General features: G+C 45.4%; 1 protein-coding gene across 1 annotated transcript in view; it reads right to left on the bottom strand.

Moving 5' to 3' along the window:
* SMC5 (structural maintenance of chromosomes 5) overlaps window positions 1-18,305 on the bottom strand; it is a 647,363-nt gene that overhangs the window by 279,798 nt on the left and 349,260 nt on the right. The window contains exon 17 of the mRNA XM_069228845.1: window positions 805-927. Coding sequence (XP_069084946.1) covers window positions 805-927 — 123 coding nt within the window. The remainder of the gene's footprint in view (window positions 1-804; window positions 928-18,305) is intronic.

Here is an 18,305-nt window from a genome sequence, read left to right as displayed (position 1 = left end):
CTAAACTGCCCCTAAAAACAAGACTGAGATACAACAACGTGCCATAGGAAAATCATATTTTGAAATCCAATGTAAGATTCTAATGCTGCAATACTATAAGGTTGTTAGAAAACATTGTAATGTACTGAAAATGCACTGGTGTCTGGCAACATGCTCTAACAATCAATAGAGAAGGAGACTGGGGGGACGACATTAACATTTACCCACGGTGGGGATCACAGCTGCAAGGTACATAGGACTTTTTGACAAAGTCCGGCAGGGTATGGCAGGATGTAGACAGCACAAGGAAATAGGATACTCTGCAGTGGCTACAAGGTAGTGGAGGAGAGTAGGTTATCTTGGTATATGTGGCTTTACCAATTTTGTATTGTATTGTATTTTTATTTGTACTTGATTCTGTGTATATTCCCTCGTTTTGCAATAAGGCTCCTTAAAGACATAAAATGACGTTGGGAACTTACAAATGATGGCAGCTGATGGACACTGTGCTGTAGGCGTCAGCAGGGGAACAAATGAGGTGATGCTCTGCATATATTGTTTGTAGAGGGACAAATATGTAAACAAATTGACTGCACAAATTCGTAATCCTACTTTTTAAAAGTTTAACATGTTTGACACTGGCTGTATCTCATCGTGAGCGACCAATGTGTAATATAGTTGAAAGTTGAATAAAGAAATGAATCTCAAAAAGAAAATGCATTGGTGACTTTTCAATTCTAAAACATCACTTCCAACGTGTTTGGAAATAAGGTCATGCAGAGGATGTTACTTTCTGTTCATAATACATCAAGTTTATTTTTTTACCTCCAGTTCCCTTAATTGTGATGTTGCCGCTTTATAATCCAACTCCAACCTATTTTTCTCTGAGGACACTGTTGTGCTCTCAAGAACCATTTCCACTTTCTGCAGGTTTAAAGCCATACAACTCTTTAAGAAAAGAAAGAAAAAGATCACAAAAGTTGTAACTAAATTCAGAGGTTGGCACAAACTAATAATTATACACAGATAAGTAATGTTATTTATCACAACAATATATGGGCTCTAACCCTTTCTCATTCACTATATGATTAGGCTTTCTTCTTGAATTATATGATGGAGAACAGGCAATACCAAAGAAAACAGCTTGAGCACAAGCATGTTGGAGCACCATACCCAGGCACCACTCTCACACTACTGCTTGTATTCATTCAGCTCTTTTTTCCTCCATCTACTAGAAGGGAAACTGGAGCAGGCTCCAAGTAGATCACACAACTTTTTGCTGGAGGGATCACGCGCACCTGGAAACAGAGAAAACCCTGCAATACATTTCTGATTCCGCTCCAGTTAACTTTTGTTTCAAGAAATACCTAATCAGGATAAAAATGCAACTCACAACAAACATTTAACATGCTGTTAAGACACACATAGCATTGTCTAGGTCTATCTGTTTATGTAGTGCAAATGCTCGCAGGTTGAGGTTATATTGTGGGACAAACTAATTGGCTTTTGTCTGTAAGGTGTATGACCTAGCCCAGCAGAGCAGATCAATACAAACCTCATGTGCACTCAATGGATTGGTCTCAGTTGAGGCAAGCGAAGACATCTCTAAAAAAGTAATCTCTTTATCTAACAAATTAAGACAAGAAATGAAACTGTACTACTGTTAATACAGACATGCTAACCTACATACACCCATCTGGATTTAAAAACATTTTATTTTTTCCTTTTTTATTGAGGAGTCATAACTCATTTGAATCTCACAACAAATAGCAAAATATTAACTATTCAAGAGATAAACAATAACGAATAGCGAACCATCAAACATATAGTTAAAATAAGTTAGAAACAGATATAACAAGTAGAACAATCTCATTACTTAAAGGTAGAACCCCTTAAAACGATTCCTCTGTTTCACATGACCTGATCACAACCAGCTAAGAGATCCAATAAGCCCACCTTGACTGGTTCTCATACTTTACAGCGGCTTAGATGATTTTCGATAATTGCAAGCTTCAGATGACAGAGAAATATAAACACCCATCATCAGTATACGGGATCCGGGGCTTGCTTTTGCAGCTAGGAGAGAGCAATCATTAATCCACCAGAAGTTACAGCAAAAAAGAAGACACCAGCAAGTTCCACAGGGACATCAGGAGAATATCCAAACAAAACAGTTTTGGATTAGGGATAGTATTGATCTTACAGAGTTGATTTAGCAGTAAAAACACAGTACGCCAAAACTGTATAACGGAACCACAGGTTGCAAAAATATGTACTGTGTCAGCCTTGGGGACCTCACACCTAAAACAGGCTTTCTCGCTCAGGCCCCACTGATACAGCATGAATGCAGTATAATATATCTCATTTAAGATTTTTAAAAAGTGAGACTACAGCAGGGAAACATTGAGTGCTTTGAGCCAAAATGTTGTATACCGAATCTTGGACACAGGGACATTACCTTGTAAGCGACAAGACCGCTTAGCAGCAAGTGCTTCAAATATGTTAACCAGATTCCCAAGATCGCAAAAAAGGTATGTATAAAATCCTGCTTTGTAGCCTTAATAAAAGTTATCAAGAAACTCATTGCGTTTCATACTAATATCACTATCAAGGAGTCACTGTACAAAGTCTCTTAATTGCAAGTAGCAGGACGCCCCGCTATTGGGGAGCCTATAATCCCTACTCAGATCCTGAAGGGATAGAAAAGTTCAGTTCTTGTAGAACTGGCCCAAATATTGGATTTCAGCTGAATCCCAACAACTAAGGAAACTATTTTGGAATGAGGATGGGATGTTGAGGATGGGATGTTGGGACTGGGGTTGGTCTTTTTTACGAACACAGCGAAGTTGATGGAAAAAGGAAAAAAAAAAAAAAGATGAGGAGTTTATAAACTCAGTTAAAAGAGGAGTCAAGATTTTCTTGAACTGTTTATAGAACTCAGTCGCAATAGTGTTCAGTCCTGCTGCTTTGTCATTTGCCAACTGCATAACAGCCATTTCAATCTCTTCCCTGGTTATTATGCTGTCCACTGCAGCTTTTTGTTCCTCTGTGATAGGGTAACTCTCAAAGTCTGAAGGTAGGTGTCAATCATATCCTGGGTGGTGGCACATTCTTCCCTGCATGCTACCTAATAAATCTGATAAAAATACCGAGAGTATTTCAGGACCACTCATAACCACCTTCCCTGCAGAATCGTTTATCCTCTGAATCCATTACTCTGTTCCTTCAATTGGAAAGCTAGTACCTGTCCCATCTTTTAACTATTTTTTAAACAAAATAAACTCCTCACTCTATATTTAGAGCATGCATTGTCCCATATCTGTTTCTTTAACTGCATCTGCAACATAGTCAATTTTTGAAAGACCTTCGAGGGGTTCTATGGAAAATTAGGAAACCTTTGAGAAGATGAATAGTCCCGCTACAGTTGGACGAGTCTCTCCTGCAGCCTAAACTCTAACCGGCTCACCCTTGCTTTTGTGAACATCATAACTTGTGGTCTGACCCCAGATAAAGGCCAATAGAGCATCCTGGACTAATATAGGGCTTGCCGCCCCCCTATTACTGCGAATATATTCACTCAGCTCAGCACCCAAGAAGTTAATATTTTGGGGGTCCAGAAGCAGCTCATGGTCAAAAGTCCACCTACGTAACAACGGAGAGTCAGTCATATAACTAGGTTTGATAAAGAGTGAGAGCGAGTGATGGTCTCACACAATAGGTGAGTTTAGCATGATAGTCACAGCAGGCAGGAGGCTATAACTAACAAAATTATATCCAGCGGGATGATGTCCCGTGTGGGTTAGACTGAAAAGTAAATCCCGGCTTATGCCCGTGACAGACCCCGCCAGACATCACACAGAGCATGTGTAGTACAGATCAGGTTAATGGCTGCCTGTGAATTAGCCATCCTCCCCTGACTAGCTATGGAGGAGGCAGTTGAATCCACCCGGCTCCATAACCAGATTAAGGTCCCCACACATGACAATTGGGTCGGGCCAAGTGCTGAGCTCACCCAATAGTTGATTAAATGTAGGAGGATCGTCCAAGTTTGGGGCATAAATCACACAAACTGTCAAAGTGCTACTGTTACCTATATGTGCAATTAACCATCTCCCAGACCTGTTGAGTGTAACCTGCCGAGTAGACCATCCTCTCCCTTTGGGAAGCAGGGCTCCTGCCCTCTTAGGAGCATCAGTCCCTGCTGCAGCCAGGACGTGATAGCCCTACACACTAAGCGTTGACAGTTCCCCAGGGGCAATGTGGGTTTTCTGAATACAGACAAGTTGAGGGTTAAGTGTACTAAGCTCTTCCCCCACATATCTGACTTTTGCTTTAGAGTGCATACCATTGATATTCCAGCTAAAAATCTGTAACCCCCTGGTTGTGACCACATGTAATGCTATACATTATTAAAATATGAGAGATACCTATGCAAAGAATTATGGTTCAGCTCCACTGCCACCCTCCTCTTTTTTTCCAATATCAATCCAAGTGCACCCCGCCCCAGGCCCTTTGCCTGAAACCAGCTGCAGTCCATCACTTCCCTCACCCTGCCCCCCCCTTTTCCCCCACACCCTAGGCTGCTTTGTCAGAACTCCCCCCTGGCTGCTTCACCAGCCCCACCTCCCCGCACCCATTCCTGCCCTACTTATTTGAGTAGGACCTTGTTAAAACTATTGGTGTGGAACCATACCATAACCCCCAACATTAAGTTGGTCACCCAGTTAGCACCAACCTCCACCACCCACCTTCGAGAGTAATCAAGGGAAAAAAACACTTTACTAATGGCAGATAAACTCCCATACAAATCAGAGAAAAATTAGCAAAAGAGCAAGATTGCTATAAGCTACCATAAGTGTGTTCAAAACTTCCAAAAGAAGAGCAAAAGGAGCGCAATAATGAAGTGTGACAATAATTCAGGGTCCCAGAGATCCCTTAGTAAGAGTACAAGAGTTCAAATGCCAATCTGGAAATAATCAAGAATATTTTCCTTCAAGCCCTAACCAAGGGTTAGGGACCAGGTTGCGCATGAGCTAGTCTTTAGAGTCTCTCCATGATTTCCAAGGCCTTCTCCGGATCCTGGCAGTAACTTGTTTGGCCCTAATAGGTAATGGTCAAATTATTGGGTTCCAGCAGAGATACCGCACCTCTGAGCTTCAAGAATGAGGATATGGTCTCCCGCCGACGCCATCTGCGCTCCACTGACTCAAGACAGAAGTCGGACCTTATAAAAAAAAATCTACTTCACATGCGTTAACTGGTTTGTTAAGACGGGCCAGCTGGAAAATAAGGTGCCAAAAAAAAGTTCCTTATATGAATCAGAATGGTCCTTGGGTATTTGGCAGCCCATCCTGGTTTAGGCTTGTGAAAGGGAAACCTATAAGTAAGCTGTACTTGACAGTCTATATCCCATTCGCTGAGTTGGGGAAAAGCCTGTTGGAACAGATAGACACTGCATCTCCTGGGTTCATCCTCCTCGTTTCCTTCTGGTATCCCCAGCACCCAGAGATTGTTATGTCTCATCCGGTTCGCAACATCCTCCAGTTTCTGTGGCACGGACTGTAGTTTGCCCTCATGTTGTTTCATTTGATCTTTCATGCCCTGAGTAGATGGCAACAGACTGGCAGCTTGATCTTCTGAGTCATTAAAACGGCTGGGCAGAGGGTCCATATTTTTTAGACATTTTCCTTAGCACATCCTGCATCTTCTTGTGGGATTTCTTCAAAGCTAATGAGTCTTTTTTGTACTCTTCCCTATGCAGTAGGAGCAGGTTGTATATGGAGTGAAGAGGTATCCTTATAAACAGGTACTGACTAGTCAAGCTGTACTGGTTCTGGCTTTGAGTATTAAGCAGCGGGCTCCCAGTAACAGCTGACTGAGATGCCAGAGTGCCGACCTCACATAACGCCATATTAGTGGGAGTTAGTTCTACTCCATTTGGGTCCCATAGTAACTCATCCTTCTTAGAATCCCATCTGTTGTTTAATGGGATGATGGTACGCTCATGCATAGCAGCCACCTTCTCAGTCGGCTTTGACACACTGCATTCAGCCATACTCCCCTCTACCTAAATGAGCGCAAGATAACACCTGGTTCTCCCAACAATTCTCATCATTAGACCCAGAGTTCGATGTGGTCATGTTTACAGGCTCAGAAGGGTCTAACAATCAAAGGATGGCCTCCAAAGCTTCCTGGGTATCATGAAGCTCACTAGCATGGTAGGCCTCCAAAGCTGATGGCCACTCTAGGCAGACAGACTGCTGGGAGATGACTATAACCTCTTGGCCCGTCTGGCCTGTAACAGCAACATTACCAATAACGAACCACCATTCTCTGCCATGGTTGAGTTATTTGTGTCAACAGTAGTATGAGGGTCTAACAGTTTTAAAGACATTTTCATAAGCCAAGCCAATGTTCAAATGGTCAAGGGTTGCCGTCAGTTTCTTAATGCTATATTCTGGAGATGTAGTCACAAAAATCCTTACAGCACTCCAGAGCCTGAATATGGCCTGGTTCTCACTCTACAAAACACCTTAAAGACGCTAATTTCCTCCCCAGCACAAGAATTGCAGGGCGAAGAAGTGTTACCCGAAGTCTATTTGTTCAACCCTCAATGGAGCAATACAAACAGAAGAGGCATTTATGTGACATGGGGTAGATATGGTTCATGGTTGCAACAACATGGAAACCTTTAGAAAACCGGCAATGTAAATGGAGGCTACAAAAAGGAACTTAACCTAAACCAGAGTGCTCATAGACTGCTAAATCTGGGGGAAACAAACTTCAACAAAAAAATAGCTGCAATCTCAGAATTCCTAAGGCATCTGGTTAAGCAGCACATCACTAGCATTCTATGCTGTATGAAATACAGACATCCTAACTTCAGCCAAACTTCCAAGCCACTATTATACCACATTCTGCATTCAAATGTTACCCTTGCCAAAAACAGAAATGCCACCGCTTAATAGCAGATGTGTGCTGTGTGTGTGCTTATTTTTTGTAACAATAATATCACAACTACATTGATAAACCTGAACTACCTACATCATCTTAAGTTCTTGAATAGCAGACAGCCTTACTGTGAAGCCTAATACTGTCTCCACTGAGTTAATACTCTCATTCCCTAAACTTTAGCTCTGCACATAACCTCCCTAAATGATATTCCTGCATAAAAATACTCCATACATGGTGTCATGGCTACGCCAGAGAACATGACGGACACTTGGTGGAGGAGCTCATCTCACCCAGCACAGTCTTTAAACGCCACTCCCCGGGATCATCTGATCAAGGTAGAGCCCTCGGCGGTAGTGATCAGCAGAAACATCACTGACACAAGTTCATAACGTGCATTAACTGGCGGCGGACAACAGATACTGGGCCACGAGTCGGCCTTGGAGGACCCCTCAAACGGACTGAATATCCCTAGGCCTAGAGGCCATTTTCCACTGGCGAGTTCTGCTGCCAGGTGAGTGTCAGGAGGACCACCTGGGCTCGTGGGCCTAGAGGCACTTTTCCTGAGATTACACCCCACATTGCTTTGACCCCCGTCCTCCTGTTGCTTGGCCCTGGATGTGTTTGGGCTTGTGGTGTGCTTGCTTGTGCCTGCTGCTGGAACTTGACTGCAGATCTGTTTTTGCTCCCAAAATGTCCCTGTTCTCAGATGCGTCTGCTCCATCGAGACTCCGGCATGGCTAGGAACAAGCCAGTGGTGGCAGTCTCAGCAGAAAATCGATAGTATACTAAAAAGTCTGCCCATATGAGTAAAGCAGGAGCAAAGCAGTGGGGTGACCCAACCGGTGGATGCTGATCCACAGACCTCGCCTATTCTACTTGCAATTCAAGACCTTAAGACTACTCTGGAGGGTAAGATGGGAGAACTCAAGGTGGACCTAGTGCTAATCAGGCAAGATCTCCGTAACACCATGCATAGAGTTCATGGAGGTGGAGAGCAGGGTGTCGGAGACTGAAGATAAGGTCAAGTCACATGGCGATCACTTGGCCACCTTGCAGCGCCTTGTGGGGCTGCTGGAGGCCCGCTTTGAGGATGAGAAAGGGAGGTCTTGAAGAAATAACCTTTGCCTGGTGGGCATCCCAGAGAGGACGGAAAGCTCCACATCAACGAAATTCATGTGGGGCTGGCTGTCGAGTTGGGTTCCCAAGGAGGATGTATTGAGCTGCTTCATCCTGGAGCGGGCCTAAAGAGCGCTGCAGGATAAACCCCCCTTGGGCACCCCATCCAGACCATTTATCGTGCAGGTCCTCAATTATGGCGCTAGAGACGCTGTCCTAAGGCCTGCACGCAAGACCAGTCAATTGACATACCAGTCCTCCCCATGATGATTTTCACAAGGGGGGTATTCAAGGACCCTCAAGGGAATTGCGCACAACATTCTGGGAAAGTACCGAAGAGAGTGGAGGGCCAGGTCATTGGATCCCGGCCACGTGGCCTCCAGCGGGGCTCGCCTGGGTCGACGAATAAATGTCCAACAATCTCCGGCTCTGAAGACCCGCTGCAGGGTCCTCTGGCTGTTCCCTAACATATAGGGCTAGGACTGACAATGAGTGATGCTTACCTGGTTCGCACTGCTCGAGCCTTCGCTGTTTGTTGCCTGGGACCCTCACACTTCATTTTGGTTGGGGTTGGTTTCTGTTGGGGTCGGGGAATTGGGTAGAAAGGGTGACGTATACCAAAACAGCCCTGTTGTCTCTGGTCCCTAGCTGCCACATGATAGGTACTTTCAGTGGGGAGCGAGTAGGTGGGTGGGGGTAAGAGTAGCTAGAGGTAGGGGGAGTTGCTGTGGTGGCGGAAGGGTTAGGGAACTGTTTTTGGTTGTATTTCTCTTTCAGGTGCAGACATTGAGCGCGGCTATATGCAGGTTACACAAAATCCTCAGACAGTACACAGGCACACCCGGAAGATTGCTGACACCAATCTTCCAATGAACACTAAGCAGGGGCACGTAGTCTTAAACATGCTTACATTCCTTTCCTGGAACGCTAATGGAATGTTAGATAAATTCAAAGAGGGGAGGTGATCAAGGTGGCCATGATGACTAACGCAGACCTATCCCTGCTTCAAGAGACCCATTTCTTGGGCAATAAGTGCCCATTTGTCCCGTAAAGGATACAATCAGGTATACTATTTGGACTTCCATAGGAGTTCTCGGTGCACAGCCATTTTGATTAGGAGACTTGTCCCCTCTGTGGTATCCAGGGTATGGCATGATGGCTAGGGCCAATTTATATCAGTGTCCGGCACTCTCCACAGTTACCACCTCTTGCTGATAAGCGTTTACGCCCCCCCCCCCCCACCTGAAACTTCTTAGGCTTGGGGACCTTACTGGGGACCTGCCGGAGGCTCCATGTGTAATGAGGGTGGGGGGATTTTAATGAGGTGTGTGATGTGGGCCTTGACCACTCCTCGACCACTGTGTGGGCTGGCTGAAGGCATATGCTGTTGGCGACCCTTGCATACAACTGGAACCTGACAGATGTACAGAGGGCACATCATCCCCTTGAGAGGGGATACCTTCTACTTGGGAGCACCTCGATCCTTTTCTCAATTGGATTCTTTTTTTATGCCTGGTCGGGTGAGCCATCGGATGTAAGAATGATGGCCCGGGGACTCTTGGACAACTTGCCAGTGGTGATGGAGAGGGCATAGGACACTGGGAGGGAAGGACTGAGATGAAACCTAGGAAGAAGACTTTAGGGAGCTATGCCAACAGGCCTGCCAGCAATTCCTAAATGACAAAAGGGGATCAGTGACTTCTTGCATTACCTTCTGGGAGGCTCAAAAGGCTACAGTTCAGGGGCGCCTTATTAGTTATTTTAAGGGTTAGCGGGAAATGGGCCGGCAGAGGGTTGAGTACCTCGAAGACCGTATACTTACCTCACCTTAGAGAATCAACACTTTATAACACAGCAGGAATTCCTCTTGCGAGACTTGTAACACACTCAAACCGTGCTCCATCAGGAGCTCACGCAGGAGGTGAGAGGCATAGCTGGCCACCCATAGTTGTCTATTGGTGGGGGGATAAGGCCAGAAAGACATTGCACTGGTTGTGCACTCCAAGAGAGGTGAGAGCCCTGGTGGCTCACTTATTGGTGACTGACGGTTCCCGGGTAACTGGGAGCAAACCCATTGCAGGGGCCTTTGCAGCTTACTACCGCTCGTTGTATTGCACTGATTCCTTAAGTTCCAGCAAAGACCTACCCCAGTTGGTATCAGACCTGCTGATGCCACGGTTAACTTCTGAGGAGAGTGAGGTCCTGAAGGCTGACATTACATGTGAGGAGCTGCAAGCAGCCTTGGCATAGCTACACACAGGTAAGGCACCAGGGCCCTAAAGGCTTACCAGACAAATTTTGGCACCTGGTAGGGCCACAGACCGGCACGCTCCTACTGGAGACCTTCAGAGAGGTCTTGAAGAGAGGTGAACAACCCCTTGATCTACAAACCGCTGAGATAGTGGTGTTGCCAAAGCCAGGCACAGAGGCTACCCACTGTGAGGATTTCAGGACAATATGGCTCCTAAATGTGGTGGTGAAAATATGGGCCAAAATGCTTGCTACCCGTTTGACAGGAGTCATTACCTATCTGGTGCACCCAAACATTCTCTGTTTATGCCTCACCGGGCTACCCAACATAACCTCTGAAGAAATCATAATGCGATTGCCTTCAGTAAAGCCTATCGGGGGTCACAGAGCAAGAGCTCACCTTTCCATTGATTTTTGGAAAACATTCAACTCAGTGGATTGGGTGTTTTTGTTTGCCGTCCTACCCCAGAATGGATTTGGTCCGAAGTTTGTAAGATATGTTCGTATTCCCTACAATAGTTTGGGGTCCAGGGTATGGGTTGGGGGTATGGCATTAGAGTGGTTCCCGGTGGCGCAGGGTACCCATCAGGGATGTCCTCTGTCACTGCACATTTTGCATTGGTGATACAACCGTTGGCGGCCTTAGTGATGGTAGAAGCGCTTTTTTGGGGCTTGCAGTGGTCTGAGGAGGTAAGCTATAGAATCTCGATCTATGCCAATGAAGTCCTTTTGTTTTTGGACGATCCGGATGTCTTGGGACCCAGGGAGCTCCAGATATTGAATATCTTCAGATCCTACTTGTGCCTTCAGATGAATGTCAACAAATCGTCGATTTATCCCATTTCGCCAACAGCTATGCCATGGGCAGTGGGGATACCGATCCTCCCTCTTGGCTTTAAATACTTGTTACCAATTACATGACTCTATCCTTTTGACCGTAATCTGGCACCTCAAGTGGCTGTCTTGGACAGACGTTAAGTTCTTGTCCACTCTCCCCTTCTCTGTGTAGGGGCTCGCAGCAATTTTTTAAAATGATCTACCTGTTGTGCCTACTGTATCAACTACAAAATCACCCATAATCAACCGCTTAAACTTTTTTCAGTAAGGTCAAAGCACAAATCAGATTACTGCTGTGGGGAGGTGGGGCACCCCGCATTGCTCTGGGGAAATGTTGTAAGCCTGTAGTTGACAGGGGGATAGCTAATCCTGACATACTGCTCTACTACTGGGCTGCACATCTGCTCATCATGAATGAATTGTGGTTTGGTGGCTTTCGAGAACTGGCGTATGCAGCGGAAGGATGGGTACTGGGTGATCAGGACCTTCCACATTTGTTGTATAGTGGGAGGGCCTCTTCGGCGCTTCTACCAGCCACACGGGTTATATTTGATACATGGAATACGCCCATGAAGACCGCAGGATGGGCTGATGGTCTCACTCTGGCAACCCCGTTGTGGTGGGGAGCCAGACATCAACAGGTGGTAGCCCTCCGGGGCTTCTCTTGATAGGATACCATAGGCAACTCTACATTAGGGTATGTGCTTCATAATGGCATGCAAAAGTATTTCCGGAATGTGCAGGAAGAGTACGACATGCATCGTACACAGTTTTTCCAGTACTTACAGCTCCGACATACGCTTCTGCCCTCCTCTTCTACAAATGGAAGATGACATTCCTGAGTTCTCCCCCAATGAAGGCTAAGATCCTCCTTACAAATCTCAAGCTGCACAAAATGTCAGACATACACAAAATGCTATTACGTAACTTACCAGACCTAATGGAGAGGGTTCGGAGGGCGGGGGACCTGGGTGCTTTGGATAATGAGGACTGGAGGGAAGTGGTGGAGGCCCCCAGAGAGGCATTTATAGCCTCCCAGTTTCGGTTAATACAGCCGAAAGTATGTCACAGGGTTTATTTGACTAGAGTCAGGTTTCATCGCATGGGACTGATTCCCACAGGGAACTGCTTGCAGCGTGGCGATCAACAGGGAGACTTATTGCACACGTTTTGCCATTGTCTGGGGCTAACCTGCTTTTGGAAGGTAGTGCTGGGGTGACTTGAGAGGGTTCTGGGTTTGGACATTCCCCAAGACCCCAAGCTCATCCTTATTCATATCACGGATGATCTGGGGGTAACGCGCTACCCGAGGGCACTCCTTTGGCTGGGACTAATGGTTACTAAAAGAGACACTGCTAAGGCTTGGAAGCCGACATAGGTCCCCCTGATGAAGACATACGCAAAAGCATGGATCAGTTGTAGGAAGATGGCTCTGTATACAGTGTGCAGAGTCTAGGTGTTCCCCAGAGGCTTAACAGAGGCTAAAGTAGATAATACTAACGCTCTCTTTTGTGGTAGTGTGGATGAGCAGTTAGGCTTATCAGAGGGAAGTGCAAAGCATTTGTTTTACACACAGACAATAAATGAAGCACACACTCAATAACTTAACTCCAGACTAATTGGTTTTATAAAGCAAAAATATATTTTGTTAATTTATTTCTAGAACCATAAGATTCAAGTTGCAGGTAAGTAGATACATACGTATTTCACATGTGTATCAATACCACTTTGATTTGAATTGGTAAGTTGTACAGCTTTTAAATAAATGGCAATCTGTTTTAAAAGTTGACAGTGCAATTTTCAAAATAGTTCCTGGGGGGAGGAAGAAAAGTTAGTACTTTTGCAGGTAAGTACAACACTTACAGTTCCAGTCTACGGAAGCTAGGAAGTCCACTGGTTAGGGTTCAAGTTAACCCCAAACACCCACCACCAGCAACATGGGGCCGGCCGGGTGCAGAGGTCAAAGATGAGGCAAGTTTAACACAGTCTCCTATGGAGACAGGGGGCACTCTGTTTCAGATCTTCTGGCAGGTAAGTACCCGCATATTCGGAGGGGAGGCTCTGGAGACCTTAGATGTAGTTTCTTCTTGGACAGGGCCCTCGCCACAGGAGTACTTGGTCCTCTGTGATGCAGGCAGTCCTCTGGAGGCTTGGCAGAGGTTGCTGGACCAGCAGAGTGCGTCGCTTTCTTTTTCAGGTTCTCTGAAGCAGAAGACAGGCCGGTAGCACTGGCGCCAAGTCAGTTTTCGTCTTCCTTCTCTGGTGGGGTTTCAGCCTAGCAGTCCTTTCTTCTTGTGAGGTCGCCAGGAATCTGACGACTTGGGTTCAGGGGAGCCCTTAAATCCTTGATTTAAGGGTGTTACAGGGGTCAGAGGGCAGTACCTAATGACCCTGAGGGTGGGTACACCCTCCTTGTGGCCACTCCTTTTGGGGAGGGGGACCCAAACCTAACCCTATTTAGTCCTATCCTCCAAACTAAGTTGGAGTATTCTGCAGGGAGGGTGTCACCTCAGCTCTGGACACCTTAGGCGCGGTCCTAGCTGGGGTGGTCAGTCCTTCCTGCTTTCCCTAATTTGCCCGTCGTACTTGCAGCCAAAAGTAGTTTTTTTTTTTCCGGTGGGAATTGGGGGGCAGAGGGCAACTCCACTAGCTGGGGTGCCCTGGGGCACTGTAACAAGAGGCTTGAGCCTTTGAGCCTCACCGCCAGGTGTTACAGTTCCTGCAGTGGGAAGGTGTGAAACACCTCCACCCAGTGCAGGCTTTGTTTCTGGCCACAGAGAGCACAAAGGCTCTCATCCAATGTGGCCAGAAAACTTGTCTCTTAGTGGCAGGCTGGCACAGACCAGTCAGACCTACACTAAAGGATTGGGTAAAATACAGGAGGCATCTCTAAGATGCCCTCTGAGTGCATTGGCATCAGTGTCGGTTTATTGTGCTGCAAACTTCCCAGTATTCAGAGAAACCATTATAGAGCTGTGGAGGTTGTAATATGGCTACACTGCACTTAAAATGTCCAAGAATGGACTTAGTCACTGTAGGGGCATATTGCTCATGCATCTATGCCCTCACCTGTGGTATAGTGCACCCTGCTTTAGGGCTGCAAGGCTTGCTAGAGGGGTGACCTACCTATGCCACAGGCAGTGGTTTGTAGGCATGGCACCCTGAGAGGGGTGCCATGTCGACTTTGTCTTTTTCTCCCCATCAGCCCACACAAGCTGCAAAGGCAGTGTTGCATGTGCTTGGTGAGTGGTCCCCCAGGGTGGCATAATACATGCTGCAGCCCTTGGGGACCTTCACTGGCCACAGGGCCCTTGGTACCATGGGTACCTTTTACCAGGGACTTATCAGGGTGCCAGGGGCGTGCCAGTGGTGCGAACAAAGGTCCAGATTTTGGGAAAGAACACTGGTGCTGGGGCCTGGTTACCAGGATCCCAGTACACTCTCAATCAAAATTGGCACCAAATATCAGGCAAAATGTAAGGGGGGGTAAACCATGCCCACAAGGGCACTTTCCTACACAAGTGCATTGAAATGGAACGTCCAATCTACTGGTCCCGGGGCTGGCCCCAAAACACTTCAAGATGTGGAAGGAATGGGCAGAGTACAAAGGGATACAGCTAGAGCCATGCACTAGTGGGGTGCAGGATTGGGGGGGTGGGGGGTTGGACACCACTTATCAACATGAGCAATGGGATATGCTATGCTACATTATAGTCTGCAGCTTTGGTAACTTGTGTCATGTGATGATTTGCATGCTTTATTACTGCATGATGATGTACCATTGTATTATAGAAATGTTTGCACTCAGTTTTTTTTTGCTCCTGCGTTGTAAAATCAATAAAATGTTTTCCTAAAAAAAAAAATACTCCATACTATGTGACCAAGTAGAATATGAACCAATATAAATGTTCACAGTTTCAAATGATTATTTTTACAAGTTAACGTTTCCCTTGGTAATTGTATTCCAGCTTACTTTTTCTGTTGTAGTGCCAGCTGTTGTTTGTTCGAGAAAAGCATGCCAGTAAAAATGTGAGAATTTTAAGTGACAGGGTGTTTTAAGAATGTTCACTTTGCAAAGGCTTTTTAATTTAAATAAGAAATACAAATGTATTTCAACATTATGAGTTTTATTCTTTGTATTTGGTAAATGTTACAGTTCTCCTCATTCTGTTTGCAAGTACACAGGTGTGGCATCACAGGTGTGGTATCAGCATTTCTGAGATTATTTTAGGTGTAGTCTTAAACACTGCTTTAGCGAATACCCAAACCTCTTGAAAACAATAAACCATGCAATACAATATACATAGGAAGAGGCAGCTTTGAATCAGTCTTAGTCTCCTTCAGCCATTGCTTGATTGAACTATCATTTACTCTTGGCTCAGCCCACAGGACAGCACTGGGGTGGGGCAGGGGTCAGTCCCTCCGGTGATTGTCTTTCTTTCTGCTATTCATGTTCTGTGCCACTGGGTGTTTCCAACTTCAAGCAGTGAGAGTGACCCCATGCTATTGCATCACCTTGGGGTCTACACTGGGAACATGCATTACGTTTGGGTCTTCATTGGGAACATGAAGTACCGCCACGCAAAGTAGCCCATTTTTGTCACGTTAGGGTACCGAAACATCCATCAGCTGTCGCCTCTGATACCGACTTTACATCCTGGTTTGAGTTTGACTTGCCTACAAATAAGCTGAAAAAAGAAGCCAGAACAAAGCTTAAATACAAACCTAGTGCCCCTATGTACTTTCTGCACACTGATGCGATGCATTAGAAGTCACTACTGAGAAAGCAAACAATTTGGATTCCCACAGCAAGCTGCAGATAACTAGCACGAATTCAGTGAGTCTGTCACAAGGCAAAGAGGGTTCTTCTTTAGTTACATTTAACTTTGTAGTGTTCAAGACCAATGTTTTGTAATGAAAATGTCACTTACCCAGTGTACATCTGTTCGTGGCATCAGTCGCTGAAGATTCACATGTTGTGCATAGCCCGCCATCTGGTGTTGGGTCGGAGTGTTACAAGTTGTTTTTCTTCGAAGAAGTCTTTCGAGTCACGGGACCGAGTGACTCCTCCTCTTCGTCTCCATTGCGCATGGGCGTCGACTCCATCTTCGATTGTTTTCCCCGCAGAGGGTGAGGTAGGAGTTGTGTTGTAGTAACAGTGCCCATGCAATGGAGTGACTAAGTATGTACCTATTAAAGGTTTAAATAATATATTTACAAATGTACAGAGCTTAAGCTAACTTCCGAACTGCTACAGGCTCCCGGGGAGGCGGGTGGGCACATGTGAATCTTCAGCGACTGATGCCACGAACAGATGTACACTGGGTAAGTGACATTTTCAGTTCGATGGCATCTGTCGCTGGAGATACACATGTTGTGCATAGACTAATAAGCAGTTATCTCCCCAAAAGCGGTGGCTCAGCCTGTAGGAGTGGAAGTAGTTTGAAATAAGGTTCTTAACACGGCTTGACTTACTGTGGCTTGTTGTGCGGATAGCACTTCTATACAGTAGTGCTTGGTGAACGTGTGAGGCGTAGACCATGTGGCTGCCTTACATATTTCGTTCATTGGAATATTTCCTAGAAAGGCCATGGTAGCACCTTTCTTTCTGGTTGAGTGTGCCCTTGGTGTAATGGGCAGCTGTCGTTTTGCTTTAAGGTAGCAGATTTGGATGCACTTAACTATCCATCTGGCTATACCTTGTTTTGATATTGGGTTTCCTGCATGAGGTTTTTGGAATGCAATAAATAGTTGTTTAGTTTTCCTGATGTTTTTTGTTCTGTCAATGTAGTACATTAATGCTCTTTTGACATCTAATGTATGTAGTGCCCTCTCAGCTACGGAATCTGGCTGTGGGAAGAACACTGGTAGTTCTACTGTTTGATTTAGGTGGAACGGTGAAATAACCTTTGGTAAAAATTTAGGATTAGTCCTTAGGACTACCTTATTTTTGTGTAGTTGGATAAAAGGTTCTTGTATTGTAAACGCTTGAATTTCGCTTACTCTTCGTAGAGATGTGATGGCGATGAGAAATGCAACTTTCCAGGTTAGGAACTGTATTTCGCAAGAGTGCATGGGTTCGAAAGGTGGACCCATGAGTCTTGTTAGGACAACATTGAGGTTCCATGAAGGAACGGGTGGTGTCCTTGGTGGTATAATTCTTTTAAGGCCTTCCATAAATGCTTTAATGACTGGTATCCTATATAGTGAAGTTGAATAGGTAACCTGCAGGTATGTAGATATTGCCGCAAGGTGTATTTTAATGGAAGAGAAAGCTAGGTTAGATTTTTGTAAGTGTAGCAAGTAACCCACTACATCCTTTGGAGATGCGTGTAATTGTTGGATCTGATTATGATGGCAGTAGCAAACAAACCTCTTCCATTTGCTTGCATAGCAGTGCCTAGTGGATGGCCTTCTGGCTTGCTTTATGACTTCCATACATTCTTGGGTAAGTTCTAAGTGTCCGAATTCTAGGATTTCAGGAGCCAGATTGCTAGATTCAGCGATGCTGGATCTGGATGCCTGATCTGTTGGTTGTGTTGTGTTAACAGATCTGGCCTGTTGGGCAATTTGATGTGGGGTACTACTGATAGGTCTAGCAGTGTTGTGTACCAGGGTTGCCTTGCCCAAGTTGGTGCTATCAATATGAGTTTGAGTTTGTTTTGACTCAATTTGTTTACTAGATAAGGAAGGAGAGGGAGAGGGGGAAAAGCGTATGCAAATATCCCGGACCAGTTCATCCATAGGGCATTGCCCTGGGATTGCCTGTGTGGGTATCTGGATGCGAAGTTTTGGCATTTTGCGTTCTCTTTTGTTGCAAACAAGTCTATTTGAGGCGTTCCCCAAAGTCTGAAGTAAGTGTTTAGAATTTGGGGGTGAATTTCCCATTCGAGGACCTGTTGGTGATCTCGAGAGAGATTGTCTGCAAGTTGATTCTGGATCCCTGGAATAAACTGTGCTATTAGGCGAATGTGGTTGTGAATTGCCCATCGCCATATTTTCTGTGCTAGAAGGTTCAACTGCGTTGAGTGTGTCCCCCCCTGTTTGTTTAGATAATACATTGTTGTCATGTTGTCTGTTTTGACAAGAATGTATTTGTGAGTTATGATTGGTTGGAAAGCCTTTAGTGCTTGAAAAACTGCTAGCAGTTCTAGGTGATTTATATGCAG

This window comes from Pleurodeles waltl, chromosome 1_1, assembly GCF_031143425.1.
Source record: "Pleurodeles waltl isolate 20211129_DDA chromosome 1_1, aPleWal1.hap1.20221129, whole genome shotgun sequence".
Lineage (NCBI taxonomy): Eukaryota > Metazoa > Chordata > Amphibia > Caudata > Salamandridae > Pleurodeles > Pleurodeles waltl.
This window is presented reverse-complemented; position numbering and strand designations above follow the sequence as displayed.